The 22,061-nt window shown below is 48.8% G+C and overlaps 1 protein-coding gene across 5 annotated transcripts in view; it reads left to right on the top strand.

The window, feature by feature from the left end:
- Positions 1-22,061, top strand: part of MTCH2 (mitochondrial carrier 2) — a 274,703-nt gene that overhangs the window by 83,928 nt on the left and 168,714 nt on the right. For 3 of the 5 annotated variants that reach the window (XR_015309194.1, XM_086959750.1, XM_086959748.1), the window contains exons 3-5: positions 7,544-7,650; positions 17,721-17,744; positions 20,555-20,611. Coding sequence is in view for 4 of the 5 variants with exons in the window: in XM_086959750.1 (XP_086815876.1) it covers positions 7,544-7,650; positions 17,721-17,744; positions 20,555-20,611 (188 nt within the window). In the remaining variant the exon portion in view is untranslated. Of the gene's footprint in view, positions 1-7,543; positions 7,651-17,717; positions 17,745-20,554; positions 20,612-22,061 lie in introns of all 5 variants that reach the window. The other 2 variants (XM_086959749.1, XM_086959747.1) reach the window with 1 other exon arrangement.

Raw genomic sequence — 22,061 nt, 5'->3', positions numbered from 1 at the left:
GGGTGGCTGACCGAGCCCAATAGCATCTGGATTCCTTATTAGGGATAAAGTGAAATGTAATGAAATCTGCATAAAATTCACCTGACCAGGCTGCATGAATTTGATGTCAACTGTCTTGTCTGGCATTCCCTGCCTAATTTCATTTTAATACCCTTGATCATTAATATTTTGATCAGATGGCATCTTCAGCAATGTTACACCTCGAATCCACCATCTTAGTGACTGAGTTCTCCAGAGTCTTTTTTTCTTTTTTAAACCTTTTTATTGAGGTACTTTGGAGTCAAAAAAATCAAAACATGTATAAAGTCAGTCAACTAAGAAAGAGCAAAATGATCTCTCAAGAATCTTAAATAATAATACTAATTGACAGATACAGAGAGAAACATAATATGCTTTTTGGACACCAAACCTAAAAAATGCACTCTAATCAAAGACAGAATTCCAAATTTTATCAGTTTCTTGTCCCTCCAATTCGTTGTGCATATAACCATTCAGTCTCCCTTACTCTTTTCATTTTATCGAACCATTCCTGAAACGAAGGGACCTGTGTTGACTGCCAGTTCTGGAGTATCAAGGATCTTGCTACAGCTGAGACTATATAAAGCAGTTTAACCAAATGACCTACCAGCCCAAGAGCAGAGTCGTAACCATATAATGTTAATTGAAGGGTGTGAGTGATCTTGATATTGTAATTAAGACCAAGGAATTCCAAAATTTCATTCCAAAATACCAGGATTTTTGGACACAGTCCGATGATATGAGACCAATTGGCAGGAACAAAATGTTTACATCTAAAGCAAGTAGCGGACGTATTAGTATACATTTTAGAGATTAGAGCAAGAGTACGATATAGAAGCCATTTGTTGAAAAAGAGCATTCTGCGCCAGTTGGCCCCTCTCAATACACTAAAGTTTAATTTATTTAACGTTTTCCAAGTTCTCGAAGATATATTCTGGTTCTCATGTTCCTGCCATTTTTTGATTGCTTTTATACTAAGGTCTTTCTCAATACTTTGTGCGAGACAACGTTTCCATTCCCCCGGCTTTCTAGATAATGAGGTTACAAAGAGGTCAGTCCATATCTGATTTGGGGTGCTAATATGTTCCAAAACTAGTAAATTCAGTGTTTTATAAAACATAATATAGAAGGCATTCAGCAGGAAATTCCCTTGGGTTAATTGTGACATCTGTGCTGGAGTTAGCCACCTGCCATCTCTACAGAAGACTGCTAATTTAGGAAACCCCACACGGTGCCAATTGCCTACAATTTACAAGGTAATTTTTATCTTGGTGTATGCAAAAACTTGTCTTAAAGGCGTCAGGAGGTTCATTTGTGGAAGAATATCTTTTGAACATACCATCTCGTCTTTTGAGAAGCCAATTCATTGTCTTGTATCTGACAAGTTTCGGAGATCTAGGCACTAATTGCGGAGAAGGAATTTGAACTTGGAGCTAATTAATTTCATAAAGAAATTAATAAATAACTCTCGACCTTGTGTTTCGGGCTTAAATCTGTGTAGGTATTGGGCCAAATAAGCATTGTAATAATCTTTAACGTTAGGTAGTGCAAGTCCTCCTTGCTCCATATCTGCATATAGTGTCCTTATTGCTATGCGAGGTGTTCTCTTACCCCATATAAAACCAGAAAACAGAGACTCTGTCTTTGGAAAAAAAAGAACTTGGAAGAAAACATGGTATTGTTGAAAATAGAAAATTAAAAAGTGGGAGGATAGACATTTTAATCAGGGCGACTCGGCCCAGAATGGACAACGGAAGCGAATTCCATCTAATAAACATGGAGCGAACTCTCTGAATGAGCGGGTCGAAATTAAGCGCGTACAGATCTGATATAGACTTATGTTATGTTATGTTAGTAGTTTTTATAAGGCGCGCAGCTGCCCCAGCCAAGGGGCGTCCTGGCGCCTGATCAGGTACCACAACACAACAAATCGATGCTGGGAAGGAGAGGAAGGAATCAGTCAGCGATTGGGAACAAGAAAGTTTTTATGGCGCGCCTAAAGGAAGTAAGGCTGTTCAAGGCTCGAATATGGACAGGGAGAGAATTCCATAATCCTGCCGCTAATACTCGAAAGGAGCGACCTCCCATCCTACTCAGTCTAAACAGTGTATTGACCGCCAGATGGAGAGATTCCGATCTAAGAGACCGCGTAGGAACATAGGAGGAAACAAGCTTAGCGAGGGCTGGAGGAGAGGAAAGCTTCAAGATTTTAAATGTCAGGCAGAGAGCCTGAGAATAGAACTCCTAAATACCTTTTAGGACTCAGATTAATACAGTTGATAAGGTCTGGATGTAATTCTGGATCTGCACCCCCGCAGACCAGAATCTATTTTTTTTATTTTTATTAATACGATAGCCTCCCAGGGCTTCAAATTCTTCGAAAATCAGTAAGGCCTGTGTCTGGGAATGCAAGTCAGGCTGAATTAATAGCATGATGTCATCTGCGTACAATTTAATTTTGGACATCCAAGTAATCTGAGGCGCAATAGTGAAGGAATTCCTAATTGCAGTGGCCAATGGTTCAATAAAAAAATGCAAAAAGGATAGGTGATAGGAGACACCCTTGTCGAGTCCCACGTTGCACCCCGACTGATCCCACCATAACAGAATTGATAACAATATTGGCTTTGGCACCCGTGTACAAGTTTTTAATTAAGGTAATAATCTGTAAAGGAATTCTAAAGTGTATTAAGATAGCAAAAATAGTGTCCCAAACTACCAAATCAAAAGCCTTTTCAGCATCTAAAAACAAAATCAGTGCAGGAATACTCCTTACCTGAAAAAAATCTAATGCTTCAATTAAAAAGTGTGTGTTGGTGATTAATTGGCGACCTGCAATGAAATCGTTATGGTCAGGGTGAATTAAGTCAGCAGCGATAGTGTTGAAACGGATAGATATTAGTTTGGTGGTGATTTTGTAATCGGAATTTAATAGTGATCGGTCTATATGAGCTGGGATCTTTAGGATCTTTCCCTTTTTTAAAGAAGCTCACTACCGAACCTTCATGAATCTGGGACTCTGCCTCCATTTAACGTAGAATTTAATAGTTTTAGCATCAAGTCCGAAAGAGAATTGAAAAAAACTTTAAAAAATTCTGAATTCAGCCCGTCCGGGCCACAAGCCTTACAGAGCGGTAAGTCCTTAATTACCGATTCTAGTTAAATTTTAGTGAAAGGGCTAAGCATTTTCTCCTTCTCAATATTCGAAAGAAAGGAAATTGGATATCTGCCAAGAAAATTCGAAAGCTTTTGAGAATCAATGATTTGTTGTTTGCTATAGATCTGTTGGTAGTGTGAAAGCATTAAGGAGCCAATTGCAATCGGATCTGATATCTCAATATTTTGCACGGGACATTTTAAACAGCGAATCTGGTTTGCGGCCGCTTGTTCTTTCGCTTGCCAGGCTAAAAGTCTGCCTGTGAAATTACTTTTCTCGTAAATTTTTTGATTCTGTCTTAAGAAAAATTGCTTCGCTCTGCGGGAATAATTTAGAACTCAGTTCGCGCTTGGCTTCATTCAGTTGATTCTGAACCTGATCAGAAAAAGCAGCTTGTCGTTTTAGGGTTAAAATCTGAAATTTTTCCTGTAGTAAGATTCTATCTTTCTTAATATTCGACCATTCCGCTGCGTCCTTACTTATGACGATACCTCGAATAAATGCTTTCAAAGAGTCCCAGATTATATGTAAGGGGGCAGTATCAGAATTCCGGACTAAAATCCAAAATTTCCGTTTTAAGAAAATTCACCCAATCATTATCTTGTAGATATAGTTTATTAAATATCCATCGCTTCGGGGTCCTAGAATCTTCTCCCAGATCAAACTGTGCAGTCAACATTGCATGGTCAGAAAAACCATTATGGAGAACTCTTTGCTGAGAATTTTAATTGCTGAGAAGCCAGGAAAAAATCGATCCGTGAGGAAGATTTGAACCTGCCTGACCAACAAGTGAATTCTTTTTTCTGTGGGTTCTGTATTCGCCAAGTATCACAAGTTAAGAATGGACATGTTATTAAATGATCGGCACGATTTAGGTTTGAGCTTTTTCTTAAGAGATGTGGTGGAATCTAACTTTGTGTCCATCAGAATCTCCTCCAATAACAATATCCCCCCCTACCATAAGCAGTGATTGGAACAAATCTTCATAGTCTTGTGGATAATCAGTGACATAGGCATAAAAAGTGACATAGGTATTCGGCCTTTGTCTATACCTAACTGAGCATGTAGCCCAGCACCATCTGCCTCCATTACCCTCCTCAGAATGTACAACTTCTGCGTTCAGATTTTTATTAAAAAAAAGGGCCACCCCCCGTTGAGAAACTGTAGTGGACGAGAACCCACGAAATGTGGCCCATGTTTTGAACATGCAGAAGGCATCATTATTTGCGGTGGAGATATGAGTTTCTTGAAGCATAATAACCGCAGGGTTTTCTGTTTTAAACCATAATTCGATGGCTCATTTTTTTCCTATTATTCTCCAGAGTCAGCTGTTAAATCAGATTCACAATATTTCAAAACCGTAAAAGCTGTTAATAGCAGTTCAAAGTTGAGCCCCAATGCAAGGAGCTGTGGCCCAGCTTGGCAGACATTGGAATAGCAGGTCTAGGTATTACTTGTTAATATGCAAATTATACAAAATATTTTAATTGTTTTCACAATCCTAGTTGCAACAAAGGTTCCACTATTCTGGCATTGTCGAAGTGCAGTGCCAAACGCGTACTTCAAGATAAAAATGAGATCTGGCCTGAACACTTGCCGATGTGTTAATTAAGCGCAAAAAGAAAAATGACTGCAGGTAGAAGTCATTCAGAGCCTGTGATTACAACTTTAGGAAATGATCAGGAGTGTGGATTGCCCCATCCCCAATGTTACTAATGCATTGTAAATGCTTGTTGTGATTGCGATGGTGCATTTATTTATCCTGCTAGCAGCAGCAGTATCTAACGTTCAGCTGCAGTGTCTGCATTGTTAATACCAATGCCTTTTAGTTATGTTTTAGAAAATAAAACACAAATAAAAGGCATTGTCATTTGCAATGGGAATAATCAATAGCAAATGCCTTTTATTTATGTTTTACAAAAGGAAAAACAAACAAAAAAAACTGTCATTTACAATTTCAATAGCTCAAAATAATACCAGTGCGAGACCTATTGCATTGTAAATGCTTGTTGTGATTGCGATGGTGCATTTATTTATCCTGCTAGCAGCAGCAGTATCTAACGTTCAGCTGCAGTGTCTGTTTATGCCAACTGTGGCCTTCAGATGTTTTGCATTAGGGGGAACATATCTAACCTGGTATTATTTATTTTCAAACTCTGAAAAAGCAGCATATCTGAGAGTCTTCCTGATAATGGAGGAAAGGTTTTGTCCAGGGTGTATCAAATGTTGTCTGTGTATTGGGAGAGAGTTTAAAATCTTCTTCTCACAGTGCCTCTTCTGAGTGGTGCTCCTAGAGGCACAAGTTAAGGAATCAAGTGCTATACTAAACAAGAGGGGACAGAGGACCTCCATGCCTGCTGCCTCCAGGGATATCAATGTGGGCTCATTGGTGTTTATTTCAGTCGAGCGACGGTCTATAGTAATGAGATCTAATACGTTGTTCCCCTCCCGGAAAGTTCAGTGTGCATTATGGGCCCCTGGAACCAATCAAATGCCTTCTCCTTCTTCAGAAATATCACCACAGCAGGCAGGTAGGGATCTACTGCAGCAAAATTACAAATATGGTCCGGATATGATGTGCCTTTGGGTGACTAGGGATAAACCTTGCTTGGTCCAGAAGAGCCGTGACCCGCATGCATGACAAGGAGCATTGTAGCTGTAACCTCAGGGTGTATCTGTGTTGACAAGTCAGAGTAGTCTATACAACAGACATTGTTAGTCGGGCTTCAGGACGATGGTTATATCGCTTTGCACAGGGATAAAGGGAGTAACCCCGTCTCGCACACCTCTTCAGACATACTCCGGAGCATCCTTTGTATTCCTTCTGGATGGCTGCTGTGGGCAGTCCAACTGTTCCCAGGCTAGGTACTGAGTCTAAAGGTCCATTTATTCTGCTATCGTTTCATATCTTCTCTTACAAGTGCGATCCGGCTGGTGGATGAATGGTTAGTAACTGGGGAATGGATGGGGTTGGATCTCCACCTTGGACACCCAAGAAAACATTCTCATTGCAGGCCGCTTTTCGTCTGTGCTGGATTCTGCTTCATGCAGTGAGGAGTAGGTGTTCTCTCTCATTCTAGGATTCCTCTGGTGCAAGATGTCCATCTTATGTTGTGCAATGTTTAACATGCAGGATGCAAACACCTGTAGTGTGGACGTGCTGGTGGGTTTATTCGAGGTAGGCGTTCCTATTGCGTTAAAGTCACCGCCCCATGTTATCAAGTGTACCTCCATAACAAGGAGTATAGACATGACCTCAAGGAATGTGGCATTATCAGTAGTTGGTCCACAGACCTAAAACATGACTAACTCAGGAGACCGTGCGCTATTGGTTACTTGTGACCAGCGACAGTGTGGAAGGACCTAAACTGTGGAAGGTTATTGGATATAAATGGCATTCACCCTGAAACATGTGTTTAAGGATCAATTCATCTGGGGGCTCTTAGCTTTCTGCGAAATGTTAGTTCAAGGGTTAGGCGCATCTCCTGACGCAAAGACTGGTGTCGATTTAAGGAGGCCTCTTCAACCCAAGGTTTTTGCAGCAACATGACTTTTTTTTTTTCCTCTATGGATCAATTTTGATCATTCTTCTGAACGAGGGCATTTTTAATTCACATCTGATTAGTAATTCAAACCAATGATTGGCTTTAGACCGGCACAATCTTTTAATCCTAGAGAAACTTTTCTCATTCTTGATTTTGTGGAGCGCGGCTCATCACCTGTGAGGGTATACAGGAGCTGAGGGTCTTGCTGCTTCAGGTGGGTTCATTTGAACAGCCAGGTCTTGAGCGCCTCCTGGAATTCTAGGAGAGAGGTAGGTGTCAGGGTGTAGGACAAGGTTGTTCCAGGATTTTTCGCCAGGTAGGGGATAGAGCGGCCTCTGCCGATGCGGATGTGTGCTCGAGGGAGGCGGTGCGTACGTTTCTGGAGGGTTCAGCTGTGGTCTATGTAGGCAGGTCCTTGGTTGTGCAAGGCGCTGTAGGAGTGGATCAGTCCTAAAAGGACATCTCTTCTGTATGAGGAGCCGGTGGAGTTTCTTGATGTGAGGGGTGATGTGGGTCCGTTGGAGAAGGTCGAGGAGAAGTCCAGCCTCTGAATTCTATATGGTATGCAACCTCTTCAGGAGTTGAGCGGTGATTCCTGCGTAGAGTGCATGGCCTTATTGATTAGGGTTTGAGCGATGGTCTCTTTATGAAAATGCAGTGATGATCCTCTATGTGCAGTAATGTCAGGGTTTAGAAATAAAACAGGCAGTCGTGTAGCACTATGAGTAAAGGTGAGTAACTTTTGCTTCCCTCTGATTTTGTGTACTTTGATATCTCTGCTTGGAATGTGTCCACTCAGCGTAGCTTTCTTTTTAACTCTTAGCTAAACACATCGTGAAGATCGATGGAAAGGCGGGACTCTTCAGTGGTTTGCTCCCCAGGCTGTGTGCGGGAACGATTGGAACAGTAGTGCATAGCAAAGTGTTGCAGGTGAGTGCGACCACTGTCCTTCCTTATGTCCGTTCATTCCACCTACAATGTTCGATCAGCAGAAGTTGTGTGCTCCTTCGTCCAGGGCCTGTTTCCTTAGACTGGCTGAGCGGCCATCCTGGTACAGGAAGCAAACTGATCATGTTTTCACAGCACTACATGAAACTATTAGTAGGAATAGGATCTGACGGACACAGGGCCTCCACCCATACCACTGGCTGCATTTGAGTAAAGTCTTTTCTTCCAGGAGGTAAAGGAGAGGATGTGTGTAGAAAAATTGCTGTACCCCACCACTTTTTGCCTGACTTTTTGATACAACTTAGACTGTGGAGTAATGGGTCCCTGCTAATCGGGTTTCCAATGCCAGTATTCCTTCCCCAAAACTGTACCACAATTGGCACAACTTATGTTGCCCCTGTAATCCCCAGTAAATGTTACCCCCAGTACCCAGGGCATGAGGACAGCAGGAGAGCCCCTAGGTAACCCTCACCTGTATTGAGCGGTGCTGCAATTGCAGGTTGCGTGTCCAGGTGCAGAACATACGCAAGAGTCGACGTGGCACACAGCCCTGTGTGCCATGCCAACTCCGCACTTGTTTGAGTACCAGCATACTGTGTCGACTCTACTCACCACTGAAAAGAAACGTTCCAGCTCCAGAGGCCTATGGTTCACCAGTCTGGTAGAATCTACCCCTGTATGCCTCCATCACCTTGAGGGTTTCTCTCAGCATATTGACCGATGCTGGAAACTGCCCAGTGGCCTCGACAGCATGCTGCAGCACGTTGCCACAACAGTCTACTCCAGGACGGTCTGACCTGCATCACATTTGTGGCCTGCCTGCTACCGTTGAACTTCGGAACTCCGTGGCGAAGCCTTCCTTCCTTCCAGACACCATAAGGGTGTCTGAGTGGGCGATCCTCCCCTATCCAAATCTACACTTCTTCTAGCCACCACTGTGGTGGCGGTGTTCGGCTTCCCTAGACCTACAGGGAGCTGCTGCCGGTGACCGTAACAGTGTTGGTCTCCTCAACTCCATTCACACCATCAGCTTCCATTGCTTCCTCCTCCCACGACATTGGTAAATATTTACTGGTATTGTCCACTGAGTACCTAGATACTGAAAGTACTGCATAGTCTCCCCGTACGTACAAGTCTATGGGGTATTTATTCAAGTATTGAAACTGTATATAGTATATTTCCGATATGAATTGTTGCTTCCCAAAACATATAGAAAGTCTTGTTATTTTTATACAAAATTGGTCTTGGATTTATTCTCGAGTGTGTCACACATTTATTGCCTCTGAGTACAACAAATGATTTACACTGTCCTGACTGCTTGCCTACACTACCACACAGAGTTAGTATTATCTACTTGTTGCCTCTGTCTTCCTCTGGGGATTTCTTGCACTCTCTACATAGCGTACTTCATTTTCGTACACTGTACCGACAAGGCAGTATCTTACAATGTGGCTTAACAACCAGAGCTGATGACTTTGGAACTGGGGATCCAGGTTCAAGTCTATGCTTCGGCACAGCATCCTGTCATTCTGGGTAAATCACTTAATCTCCCCACGCCTAGGAACAGTGCCTTGATACTCTCACCGGTGATAAGCTGCACTCTCCAAACCTGACATCTGAGTAGAGCCGCCTTTGGTTCCTCTGTCTGTCAGTGTTGTTACCATCTGCTGATAAGTTTTCTCTTGTTATCATCAACTTTATCTTATGTCTGTTCTTTTGCAACATGTCACCATATTTCAGAAGCAGATCCTCCTCACTTTTGATTAGCGTCTTTAGTCTTGACTACTGAAAAAAAAACAATTGATGGACAGAATGCAGAACAAGTCATACATTCACCCCAGTACAGAGATCTGGGCCTAAATCCATTGTTTTTTTTGCTCACCATGCCATTCCAGTTGGACACAGCCATGTGCAAATCAGTCTTGACCCTGCACTCAATGGGAACAGTCCAGCCCAAACTGCCAAGCCAGATCCTCCCTGGACTGGAAACAAGCATCCTTGGACCGGTTTGGGACCTTGTGCTCCAACTGTTGCTAAGACACTCTAGCTCTGTACCCCTATAGTGTCCAAGCCAATTCTTAGACATTGTAAGTGCAGTAATGCCATTAAGAGTATATGGTACTGGGAGTTTGTTACGAACTCCACAGCACCATAATGGCTCTACTAAAAACTGGGAAGTTTGATATCAAACTTCTCAGCACATTAAACCCCACTGTTGCCTGTATGGGATTTAATGAAAAATGCACTCCGAGGGCATCTTAGAGATGCCCCCAGAAAAACGACCAGCTTCTGGTGGGTTCCCAGACGGTTACACTCCAGCATGCCGCCACAAGAAATGTTTCTGGACCCCTGGGGTGGGAGCCTTCACTCCCTGAGCTCAGAAACAAAGCCTTTCCTGTGCGGAGGTCGTCACTCCTCCCCAGGCCAGGAAAAGTCATCGGTGGCAAGGGAGCTTCAGAGACCTTGCCGCCTTTGTAATGCGACCTCCAGCCTTTCCTGCTATCAGGAAAAGGCCCCCTTCCAGTCTCCCCTTCTTTTCAGTGGAAAGAAAGGCTGGAAAAAGTTGCCAGCCCAGAAGGTGTACCCACCTCTGCCAAACCCACCCCTCATGTGGGGGAGGCGAGGTGAAGCTCACTCTCCAGTGCCCGCCATCTTGCAGATGGCCGGTACTCCTTGTTGGAGGGCGGGCTTGATAAACCGGCGAGGAGGCTGAATATAATGTTTGAGTATGGATGTTTTATTAACCGTCACAGGGGTAGTGTCCAAAATAGTGGTGTTCTTCCTGGTCTTCTTCTGTGTCTTCTCCTCCGGTAGCTCCTAGTGGGGAAGATGCTTCAGGCTCCTCTTCACTATGGATGGGGTCTCCCCAGAGGCTCATAGAAAAGAAATAAAGGAACCCGTCAGACCATTCACCACACCGGGGAAAGTGAGGGAAAGAACCGATAGGAGGTGTGCAACCGAGAATCAAAATATTATTCAGTTTTGGGTGAGAAGAGGTGTAGAAAGCATGTTTGATGGACAAAAAGCAAAAGGAAGTGATATAGAGGAATATTACAAGAGGTGGTCTAGGTATCGGTATACTCGGTAAACCCTATGCTCCGAGATCAATAATACACATTTCTTGAATGCTCATAGTGTTTACCCACAGCGGGGCAGTGCGGCATAAACAGTGCGGCATATAGTGAGGCTCGGGAAACAAGGAGATAAGTGCAAGAAAGTGACCCGTTCCCTTCCTTTCCCTCCCCTTAGTATTTCCTCCCACCCACCCTTAACTCCCAAATCCCCGGATGCGGTATCACTCACCGGTTCCTACCGTAACTCTCCTGAGTTACGGCCGCTCACCAGCCACCTCCGGCGGACACTACCATTCTTCGGTCCACCTCTCCTCGTGTCTTCGTCTCCTCGACCGACTTCAGATTCACCGGGCTCCTGATCTCCCGTAGGGTCTTCCTCCAGTGTTCTTCGGTCCTCGGCGTTCTTGCTTACTTCTCGTCCCTCCTCCTCGCGGGTCATCGACTACTGCTTCCTGGGTGTCTCCGTTTTCTTTGGTTCGTCCACTTCACTTCTGGGTGTATCTCCTCCTACTTCCAGGTGACAGACTTGTTCTTGCTGTGGGAAAACATCACACTGGGAGTGAATCGGGTGGTTTGGCGTCTTTGCCTTAAAGTCCCAGAATGCATCCGATTGGAACTCCACGGACTGTTTGCGTTCCAGATTCCTACTGGTACTATCGTGGCCCTAGTGTCCCTCTTCGTGGCCCTCTTCCTCACACTCCCCAATCAGGATTATTGGTTGTGCCCACTCCCCCCACGTGGGGTGAGCACACCAATGCTGTAGTCACCCTGTGTTCAGTAGCCCATTGGCTACTGACCTAGAGACCCCTAAACCCCACCTCCCCTGCCCAAATACAGTATTACGTGGGCTTGTATCCTTGCACCATTGTTCTTGCTCTCTTCCTCGTCACTCTGTTCCGTGGGCTTGTATCCTTGCACCATTGTTCTTGCGCTCTCCCTCGTCACTGTGTCCCTGGACTTGTATCCTTCCGGTGGTGCCAATGTTCTTCCCCCTCACCCATGTCACTGTGTTCCGTGGACTTGTATCCTTGCACCATTGTTTTTGCTCTCTCCCTCGTCACTGTGTTCCGTGGACTTGTATCCTTGCACCATTGTTCTTGCTCTCTCCCTCGTCACTGTGTCCCTGGACTTGTATCCTTGTGCCGGTGTTCTTGCTCTCTCCCTCGTCACTGTGTCCCTGGACTTGTATCCTTGTGCCGGTGTTCTTGCTCTCTCCCTTGTCACTGTGATCTGTGGACTTGTATCCTTCCGGCGGTGCCGGTGTTCTTGCCCTCCCCCTCGTCACTGTGTTCTGATCCAGCGGGACACCAACCTGCGGACCAGTATCACTAAATCACACACATTCGGGCCCATTAACCATACTCAATTACAGTATCCAGTTGATGAAACCCCGCCGGGAATCAATTTAGGGCTTTTCTCTGTTAGGTTCAAAATTCTATAGGCAAACTATTTAATTACTAAGCCCTTCCTTACTCATGGATCGATTTGAGTTGAATTAGAGGTGGTAATTAATGACCTTAAAACATTTACCTATTTATTTCAATGAATAACCACAGAATCAGTTCTAGTTTTATATTTTTATCTGAAAATATTTTTAGTGATTTAAATACAAATTACAGTGTTGACTCCATCATTCTGAAAAAGTAACATTTATGTTGCCCAAATTAGTTTAATAAACTTTTAATGACGAGTACATCAGGAAGAGGGGATACAGAGAAAAGGCACATTGACATTTATATTTTCCTAGGATGCTGTGAGATCAGACCCCTCTGGCCGAGAGATTGGACCCCACAAATTACCAGATAACTGCTCAGGACCGGATTAGATCAGAACAGATCACCTCTTCTGGATTCAACTCCAGCGTCAAACCCCTCTCAGAAGTTGTTCCCGCCTCGACAATTCTTCCGCACCTCGTTCATAGTCCCTTGCCTCCTCGGTCCTCTTCCGCACACTCATTCCTAAATTTTATTTGAAAATTCTAATTCTGCTTCAGGTAATCCATCAGCAATTGGACAGCATGTCTATCTCTCAGCGTTCTGGCAGCGATCCGCTTATTTCAATTTGCTTACTATCCCAATTATACCTTCTTGTGGCATGTTCCACCCTTAAATGTTTCAAACTTGTATAAATTGTGTATTCTGATTGGAAAGGCCAGGGGGGGGATGATTGTCACACCATACTAAATGTAATACTTTTCTACATAGCATTGTCTTATGTTCCTGCCCATTTAATTTGTCTCCCACGCATTATTCCCACCCGTTTCTCATATTATTTCAAAACATTGTATTACATTTATACATTTGTTCATGGAGTCCTTAGGATGTTTCGTCATTTCTCCCTCTGAGAGAACCTTGTCCTTGACCACTTTACAAGGCTTGAGATCACAACTCGTGTTTCAGTCTGCACAAGTTACCCACTTGGGTTCTTGCCTTCTCCCTCGTCACTGTGTTCCGTGGACTTGTATACTTGTGCCGGTGCCTATGTTCTTGTTTGTTCCCTCGTCACTGTGTTCCGTGGACTTGTATCCTTCTGCCGGTGTTCTTGCCCTCTCCCTAGTCACTGTGTTCCATGGACTTGTATCCTTCCCGCGGTGCAGGTGTTCTTCATTGTTCGTTCGTCACTGTGTTCCGTGGACTTGTATCCTTGTGCCGGTGTTCTTACCCTCTCCCTCGTCACTGTGTTCCGTGGACTTGTATCCTTCCGCCGGTACAAGTGTTCTTCATTGTTCGCTCGTCACTGTGTTCCGTGGACTTGTATCCTTCCGCCGTGTATGTGTTCTTGTTCGTTCCCTCTTCACTGTGTTCCGTGGACTTGTAGCCTTTTACTCTGAGAAAACCTCGTCCTTGACCACTTTCCAAGGCTTGAGATCACGACTCTAGGGTTTCTGTCTACAGAGTCTGCACAAGTTACCCACGTGGGTTTAAGCCTCTTCTCTCTATTTAGGCCCAATCACGAACTAACAGAAGTCAGAAAGACCAGATGTTAGACTCAAATAAAATGGTTTCACTGTAGACCACTTATCTCTACTCCAATCGCATTTAATCAAAATAATTCTTGATGCATTAGCACTTAGTGTAAAACGTAGTTTAGTTTTAAGCAAAGCAGATGCTTCGCATGTGAGTTCTGAAGCGGTCATTTTGTACATTAGTGGGCAGCAGCCAAACTTTCCCTCCAAGCGTTCTTACATCATGCAATTGGCGCATGCGCAATTTGTTTCCCGCGTTTTTAGTGGCCATTTTAGTCTCATTCCATTACTTGTTAGTAGACACATAGGCAAGCTTCCCCCATTTCTACATTGTGTACGAAATTCGTGTAAATTAGTACGACGAACAATTACTAATACTTTATTATGGTTAAAGGAGAGGATTCATCCAGCAAGTTGCCTATAAGCAAATCCTTGCTCCATCATTTCTGTTGACTTGGATTATTCTGCCAGTGTTCTTGCCCTCTCCTTCGTCATTGTGTTCCGTGGACTTGTATCCTTCCACCGGGTCCCATGTTCTTGCCCTCTTGCTCTCTCCCTCGTCACTGTGTTTCGTGGGCTTGTATCCTTGTGCCGGTGTTCTAGCCCTCTACCTCATCAAGGTGGTCCGTGGACTTGTATCCGTCCGCCAGTGCCGTGTTCTTGCTCTCTCCCTCGTCACTGTGTTCCGTGGGCTTTCATCCTTCTGCTGGTGCCAGTGTTCTTGCCCTCTCCCTCTTCACTGTGTTCTGTGGACTTGTATCCTTCGGCCGGTGCTGATGTTCTTGCACTCTCCCCCTCATCACTGTGTTCCGTGGGCTTGTATCCTTCCGCCTGTTCTTGGTCTCTTCCTCGTCAGTTTTCAGTGGGCTTGTATCCTTGCACCATTGTTCTTGCTCTCTCCCTCGTCACTGTGTTCCGTGGACTTGTATCCTTGCACCATTGTTCTTGCTCTCTCCCTCGTCACTGTGTTCTGTGGACTTGTATCCTTGCACCATTGTTCTTGCTCTCTCCCTCGTCACTGTGTCCCTGGAGTTTTATCCTTGTGCGGTGTTCTTGCTCTCTCCCTTGTCACTGTGATCTTGTATCCTTCGGCCGGTGCTGGTGTTCTTGCACTCTCCCCCTCATCACTGTGTTCCATGGGCTTGTATCCTTGTGCCGGTGCAGGTGTTCTTGCCCTCTCCCTCATCACTGTGTTCCGTGGACTTGTATCCTTCCGCCGGTGACTGTGTTCTTGCTCTCACCATAGTCACTGTGTTCCGTGGACTTTTATCCTTGTGCCAGTGCAGGTATTCTTGCTCTCTCCCTCGTCACAGACAGTGTTCCGTGGGCGTGTATCCTTCCGCCCGTTCTTGTTCTCTCCCTCGTCGGTGTTCTGTGGGCTTGTATCCTTCCGCCTGTTCTTGGTCTCTTCCTCGTCAGGGTTCCGTGGGCTTGTATCCTTCCGGCAGTGCCAGTGTTCTTGCTCTCCCCCTTGTCACTGTGTTCCCTGGACTTGTATCCTTGCTCCACTGCAGGTGTTGTTGCCCTCCCCCTCATCACTGTGTTCCATGGGCTTGTATCCTTCCGCCTGTTCTTGGTCTCTCCCTAGTCAGTGTTCCGTGGGCTTGTATCCTTCCGCCCGTTCTTGGTCTCTCCCTCGTCAGTGTTCCGTGGGCTTGTATGCTTCCGCCTGTTCTTGGTCTCTTCCTCGTCAGTGTTCCGTGGGCTTGTATCCTTCCGCCTGTTCTTGGTCTCTTCCTCGTCAGTGTTCCGTGGGCTTGTATCCTTCCGCCTGTTCTTGGTCTCTTCCTCGTCAGTGTTCCGTGGGCTTGTATCCTTCCGCCCGTTCTTGGTCTCTCCCTCGTCAGTGTTCCGTGGGCTTGTATCCTTGCTCCACTGCAGGTGTTGTTGCCCTCTCCCTCATCAATGTGTTCCATGGGCTTGTATTCTTCCGCCCGTTCTTGGTCTCTCCCTCGTCACAGTGTTCCCTGGACTTGTATCCTTGCTCCACTGCAGGTGTTGTTGCCCTCCCCCTCATCACTGTTCCATGGGCTTGTATCCTTCCGCCTGTTCTTGGTCTCTCCCTAGTCAGTGTTCCGTGGGCTTGTATCCTTCCGCCCGTTCTTGGTCTCTCCCTCGTCAGTGTTCCGTGGGCTTGTATCCTTCCGCCCGTTCTTGGTCTCTCCCTCGTCACAGTGTTCCGTGGGCTTGTATCCTTCTGCCTGTTCATGGTCTCTTCCTCGTCAGTGTTCCGTGGGCTTGTATCCTTCCGCCTGTTCTTGGTCTCTCCCTCGTCAGGGTTCCGTGGGCTTGTATCCTTCCGCCTGTTCTTGGTCTCTCCCTCGTCAGGGTTCCGTGGGCTTGTATCCTTCCGCCTGTTCTTGGTCTCTCCCTCGTCAGGGTTCCGTGGGCTTGTATCCTTCCGCCTGTTCTTGGTCTCTCCCTCGTCAGTGTTCCGTGGGCTTGTATCCTTCCGCCTGTTCTTGCTCTCTCCCTCGTCACTGTGTTCTGTGGACTTGTATCCTTGCACCATTGTTCTTGCTCTCTCCCTCGTCACTGTGTCCCTGGAGTTTTATCCTTGTGCGGTGTTCTTGCTCTCTCCCTTGTCACTGTGATCTTGTATCCTTCGGCCGGTGCTGGTGTTCTTGCACTCTCCCCCTCATCACTGTGTTCCATGGGCTTGTATCCTTGTGCCGGTGTTCTTGCCCTCTCCCTTGTCACTGTGTTCCGTGGACTTGTATCCTTCCGCCGGTGACTGTGTTCTTGCTCTCACCATAGTCACTGTTTTCCGTGGACTTTTATCCTTGTGCAGGTGTTCTTGCTCTCTCCCTCGTCAGACAGTGTTCCGTGAGCTTGTATCCTTCCGCCTGTTCTTGGTCTCTCCCTAGTCAGTGTTCCGTGGGCGTGTATCCTTCCGCCTGTTCTTGGTCTCTTCCTCGTCAGTGTTCCGTGGGCTTGTATCCTTCCGCCTGTTCTTGGTCTCTTCCTTGTCAGTGTTCCGTGGGCTTGTATCCTTCCCGCAGTGCCAGTGTTCTTGCTCTCCCCCTTGTCACTGTGTTCCGTGGGCTTGTATTCTTCCGTCTGTGTTCTTGGTCTCTCCCTCGTCACTGTTCTGTGGAATTGTATCCTTCTGCCGTTCGCCGATGTTCTAGCTCTCTAATTCCACCGCTCCCCGTGCTGCTCTATAGCGGTTTTGTTGCTTCCCTTGTGGGGCTTATCTGGTCCACTGCTTTCCCCGCTGCTCTCATCCTCCCTCGACCCACTGGGGTTCTCTGCTGCTCCATCAGTTTTGTTGACCAAACGTCCTCCGTTGCTCCCTCCTCCACTACGTCCTATTTTTCGTTTTCAGTTTTTGTTCTTTAGGAGTGACTGGAGGCTGGAGTTTGCTGCCAGGCCATTTTTTCTTATTCAATGTACACTTGCACACGTTTTTTCTTTTCTCATTTCCTAATCTATGGTCTGAGTCCTCGATCTTGAAACGGGTTGTAAAAAAATATATATATTAATGGCCTCTGCATCTTATCTCGTGTGTGGGCACATGGACATACGTCATAATCCTGGGAGTGACTTAGAGCGTGCGTGGTTAACATTGCGCTGTACTTTTTTTCTTCTGTCTCGAGTACTGATGGGTATCCACAAAAACATTTTTTTTTTGTACATAAGTGGCTTAAAGCATTGGCATAGCCAAAAGCAAGACTGATTGCTTTTATAAGTATCATAGTGGCCACGACCGCCCAAGTAATTTCCAGTGACTGGGGGAGTGGGGGGGGTTTGAGGGGAGGGGGGAGGGATTGGATTTTGTTTTACTAACTGAAAAAAGTTATTTGCATCTTAAACAAATGTTTTTCTTTTTCATTCAAATAATTTTCAGATTCAAAAATATGTATTTTAAAGTTTTCTGTGGATGTTCCTCACATGTTTTATACTGTTATAAATTCAGAATACCCATGACGAACTGTAATTGCAAGTAGTGTTTCCTTTTATTTGACACAAGTGATGATAATTATCTCCTCTTTTTATTTTTTAAAAAGCAGCTCCAGGAGTCTGAACCTTGTGAGGTATGTGGACTGCTTGATGTGCCGGGGCCTGGGAGGGATTGGTGGCACGCGGGGCCTGGGAGGGATTGGTAGCACGCGGGGCCTGGGAGGGATTGGTAGCACGCGGGGCCTGGGAGGGATTGGTAGCACGCGGGGCCTGGGAGGGATTGGTAGCGCGCGGGGCCTGGGAGGGATTGGTAGCGATTGGTAGCGCGCGGGGCCTGGGAGGGATTGGTAGCGATTGGTAGCGCGCGGGGCCTGGGAGGGATTGGTAGCGCGCGGGGCCTGGGAGGGATTGGTAGCGCGCGGGGCCTGGGGGGGGGGGGGGGGGGGGATTGGTAGCGCGCGGGGCCTGGGGGGGGGGGGATTGGTAGCGCGCGGGGCCTGGGGGGGGGATTGGTAGCGCGCGGGGCCTGGGGGGGGGGATTGGTAGCGCGCGGGGCCTTGGGGGGGGGGGGGGTGGTAGAGATTGGTAGCGTGCGGGGCTTGGGGGGGTGGTAGAGATTGGTAGCGTGCGGGGCTTGGGGGGGTGGTAGAGATTGGTAGCGCACGGGGCCTGGGGGGGGGTGGGAGAGATTGGTAGCGCGCGGGGCCTGGGGGGGGTGTGGGAGAGATTGGTAGCGCGCGGGGCCTAGGGGGGGGGGGGATTGGTAGCCGGGGGGTGGGGTTTGGTAGCGTGTGGGGGGATTGGTAGCGCGCGGGGCCTGGGGGGGATTGGTAGAGCGCGGGGCCTGGGGGGGGGTGAGATTGGTAGCGTGCGGGGCCTAGGGGGGGTGAGATTGGTAGCCGGGGGGTGGGGGGGGATTTGGTAGCGCGTGGGGGGGGGGGGATTTGGTAGCGCGCGGGCCTGGGGGGGGGATTTGGTAGCGCGCGGGGCCTAGGGGGGGGATTTGGTAGCGCGCGGGGCCTGGGGGGGGGGGTTTGGTAGCGCGCGGGCCTGGGGGGGGGGATTTGGTAGCGTGCGGGGCCTGGGGGGGGGGGGATTTGGTAGCGCGCGGGGCCTGGGGGGGGGGGGGGATTTGGTAGCGCGCGGGGCCTGGGGGGGGGATTGGTAGCGCGCGGGTCCTGGGGGGGGGAGGAGGGGGATTGGTAGCGCGCGGGTCCGGGGGGAGATTGGTAGCGCGCGCGGGGGGGGGGGGGGATTGGTAGCGCGCGGGGCCTGGGGGGGGATTGGTAGAGCGCGGGGCCGGGGGGGGGGGGGATTGGTAGCGCGCGGGGCCTGGGGGGGGGCATTGGTAGCGCGCGGGGCCTGGGGGGGGGCATTGGTAGCGCGCGGGGCCTGGGGGGGGGGGGGGCATTGGTAGCGCGCGGGGCTGGGGGGGGGAGATTGGTAGCGCGCGGGGCCTGGGGGGGGGGGCATTGGTAGCGCGCGGGGCCGGGGGGGGAGATTGGTAGCGCGCGGGGCCTGGGGGGGGGGGCATTGGTAGCGCGCGGGGCCGGGGGGGGAGATTGGTAGCGCGCGGGGCCTGGGGGGGGGGCAGATTGGTAGCGCGCGGGGCCTGGGGGGGGCAGATTGGTAGCGCGCGGGGCCTGGGGGGGGGCAGATTGGTAGCGCGCGGGGCCTGGGGGGGGGGGGGGGTTGGTAGCGCGCGGGGCCTAGGGGGGGGGAAAGATTGGTAGCGCGCGGGGCCTAGGGGGGGGGAAAGATTGGTAGCGCGCGGGGCCTAGGGGGGGGAAAGATTGGTAGCGCGCGGGGCCTAGGGGGGGGGAAAGATTGGTAGCGAGCGGGGCCTGGGGGGGGGGGGGAAGATTGGTAGCGCGCGGGGCCTAGCGGGGGGGGAAGATTGGTAGCGCGCGGGGCCTGGGGGGAAGGGGAAAGATTGGTAGCGCGTGGGGCCTGGGGGGGGGAAGACTGGTAGCGCGCGGGGCCTAGGGGGGGGAAGATTGGTAGCGCGCGGGGCCTGGGGGGGGGGGAAGATTGGTAGCGCGCGGGGCCTAGGGGGGGGGGGGAAGATTGGTAGCGCGCGGGGCCTAGGGGGGGGGGGAGATTGGTAGCGTGCGGGGCCTGGGGGGGGGGGGGGAAGATTGGTAGCGCGCGGGGCCTGGGGGGGGGGGTAGATTGGTAGCGCGCGGGGCCTGGGGGGGGGTGATTGGTAGCGCGCGGGGCTTAGGGGGGGGAAAGATTGGTAGCGCGCGGGGCCTAGGGGGGGGAGATTGGTAGCGCGCGGGGCCTAGGGGGGGGAAAGATTGGTAGCGCGCGGGGCCTAGGGGGGGGAGATTGGTAGCGTGCGGGGCCTGGGGGGGGGGGTAGATTGGTAGCGTGCGGGGCCTGGGGGGGTGATTGGTAGCGCGCGGGGCCTGGGGGGGGTGAATGGTAGCGCGCGGGCCTGGGGGGGGTGATTGGTAACGCGCGGGCCTGGGGGGGTGATTGGTAACGCGCGGGGCCTGGGGGGGGGGGTGATTGGTAGCGCCTGGGGAGTTGGGGCGGGGTTTCGAGACTAGTGTGCGGTGCTTGGACTTCGGAGCAGTGCCCTGGAACTGGGGAAGGCAGGCTGAGGAATGCAGGACTAGGCCGGACCAGAATAGGCCAATGGTGGACTGGTCTAGTGCATGGCAATTGTGTGCTAGTTCAGGGGCTCGGGCTAGTGTTGGTGGTGGGGGCTTGCGCTGGCAGGGTGCCGCCATTGCAGAGATCTGCAATAACTCTCCAAGCCCTAAGCTGTAGACTTTCAAACATGGGCCGTGGCAGGGAGCCATGCTTTGAATTACCTTATGAACATCCAGTTTTTGGGTAGAAAGTATGCAGTTAGAGATTCTTAAGCTGCGTAATGGTTAATCATGTTGGTTGTTTACGACACTAAAATTGAACTCATCTAACTTATCTCCTTTAGGATACAGTGAATGGGCATAAAGAAGCTGCCTCGTCATTGGATCAAGTTGTCAAAGAGGTAAGACAGAGCTCACTGCACTACTGTCATGTCTGAGCAGGAGCTGCAGGTGTGACTTGCAGCCATTGCTCCCTCCTGGAACATGCCGTCCATCTTTCCTAGTCATACACAACCCTGGGTGCCATTGTCCTGTTACCTCTGTCCCACCTGCTCAAACGTTCCCAAACTATCTTCGCTGAATAGTTTCATCCTAGTCTTACATACAACCTTGACAGCGTCATCCAGCAAAGACCACCACCCGGTTTCACAGTCTTAGCTGAACTTACTCAAATCAGTCAAAAAACTCTGGGATGATAGTTGATAAAAAAAAAGTACTAGGGACATGTAGACGCTTATCAAAGTTGCAGTTTGAAATGTGATGCGGCCCCACTTACCTTTTGAATTCCTAAACCAAGATTGCTTCCCTCCAACTACTCACTCAAAAGAGCTATTTGTCTCCCTTGCGGATGCTTCCTTTGCAAATCTAAGGACCCGGCAAGGTTCTACCGGAGGAAAAACAGCCCGACCGGTTCATGTCTCCACACCTTCTACTGTCATTTAACCCTGTAAGTATTACTTTACAAACCCACAAACTGCAGTGGCGCATTGGGATCTCCGTTGAATCTTCAACAACCGTGATCCTAAGGATGGAACAGTATCCACCTGATCTGCCGTACCGGCCAGAATGATCAGCAAGTCTCTGTGGACTCCGACCGAAATCAAAATGGCATAAATCGAGCTAATTTGTATGTTTATGTTTTTGTTTATTAGAGTGGCCGCAGCCTCTCTGTAATAATAAACTTCCCAGAGATGGGAATCCCCCTGATTTTTACTTGTTAAAACATTGCCACCGTTTTCCGAATCTCCATGAAACTTTTCAGACCTATTCTTTTTTCTACATTGGTGGACGATGAAACGTTTTGTTGTACCTTCACCCCCCTTGAACATCCTTAATGACTGGAACCCAATCTCCACTGAAGACACCATCCGCCTGATGAACTCCATCCACTCAGGATCCCCCACAGACCCATGCCCTCACCACATCTTCAACAAAGCAGACTCCATCATAGCACCACACCTCCGAGACGTCATCAACTGCTCCCTCAACTCCGCCACCTTCCCGGAAAGCTGGAAACATGCCGAACTCGGCGCCCTTCTGAAAAAACCCACAGCTGACCCCACTGAACTCAAAAACTACCGCCCCATCTCGCTCCTTCCATTCCCGGCCAAAGTCATCGAGAAAGCTGTCAACAACCAGCTCGCCGCCTTCCTCGAAACCAACAAATCCCTCGACTCCTCACAGTCCGGCTTCCGAGCCAAACACAGCACAGAGACCGCACTCATTGCAGCAACAGATGACATTCGAACTTTACTGGACAATGGAGACACAGTCGCCCTCATCCTCCTCGACCTCTCCGCAGACTTCGACACAGTCTGTCATAGCACCCTGTTACAACGCCTCAAACATCGG

This window comes from Lissotriton vulgaris, chromosome 2_2 (assembly GCF_964263255.1).
Source record: "Lissotriton vulgaris chromosome 2_2, aLisVul1.2, whole genome shotgun sequence".
Taxonomy (NCBI): domain Eukaryota; kingdom Metazoa; phylum Chordata; class Amphibia; order Caudata; family Salamandridae; genus Lissotriton; species Lissotriton vulgaris.
Note: the sequence above shows the minus strand (reverse complement) of the source record. Positions and strands in the feature narration are given on the sequence as shown.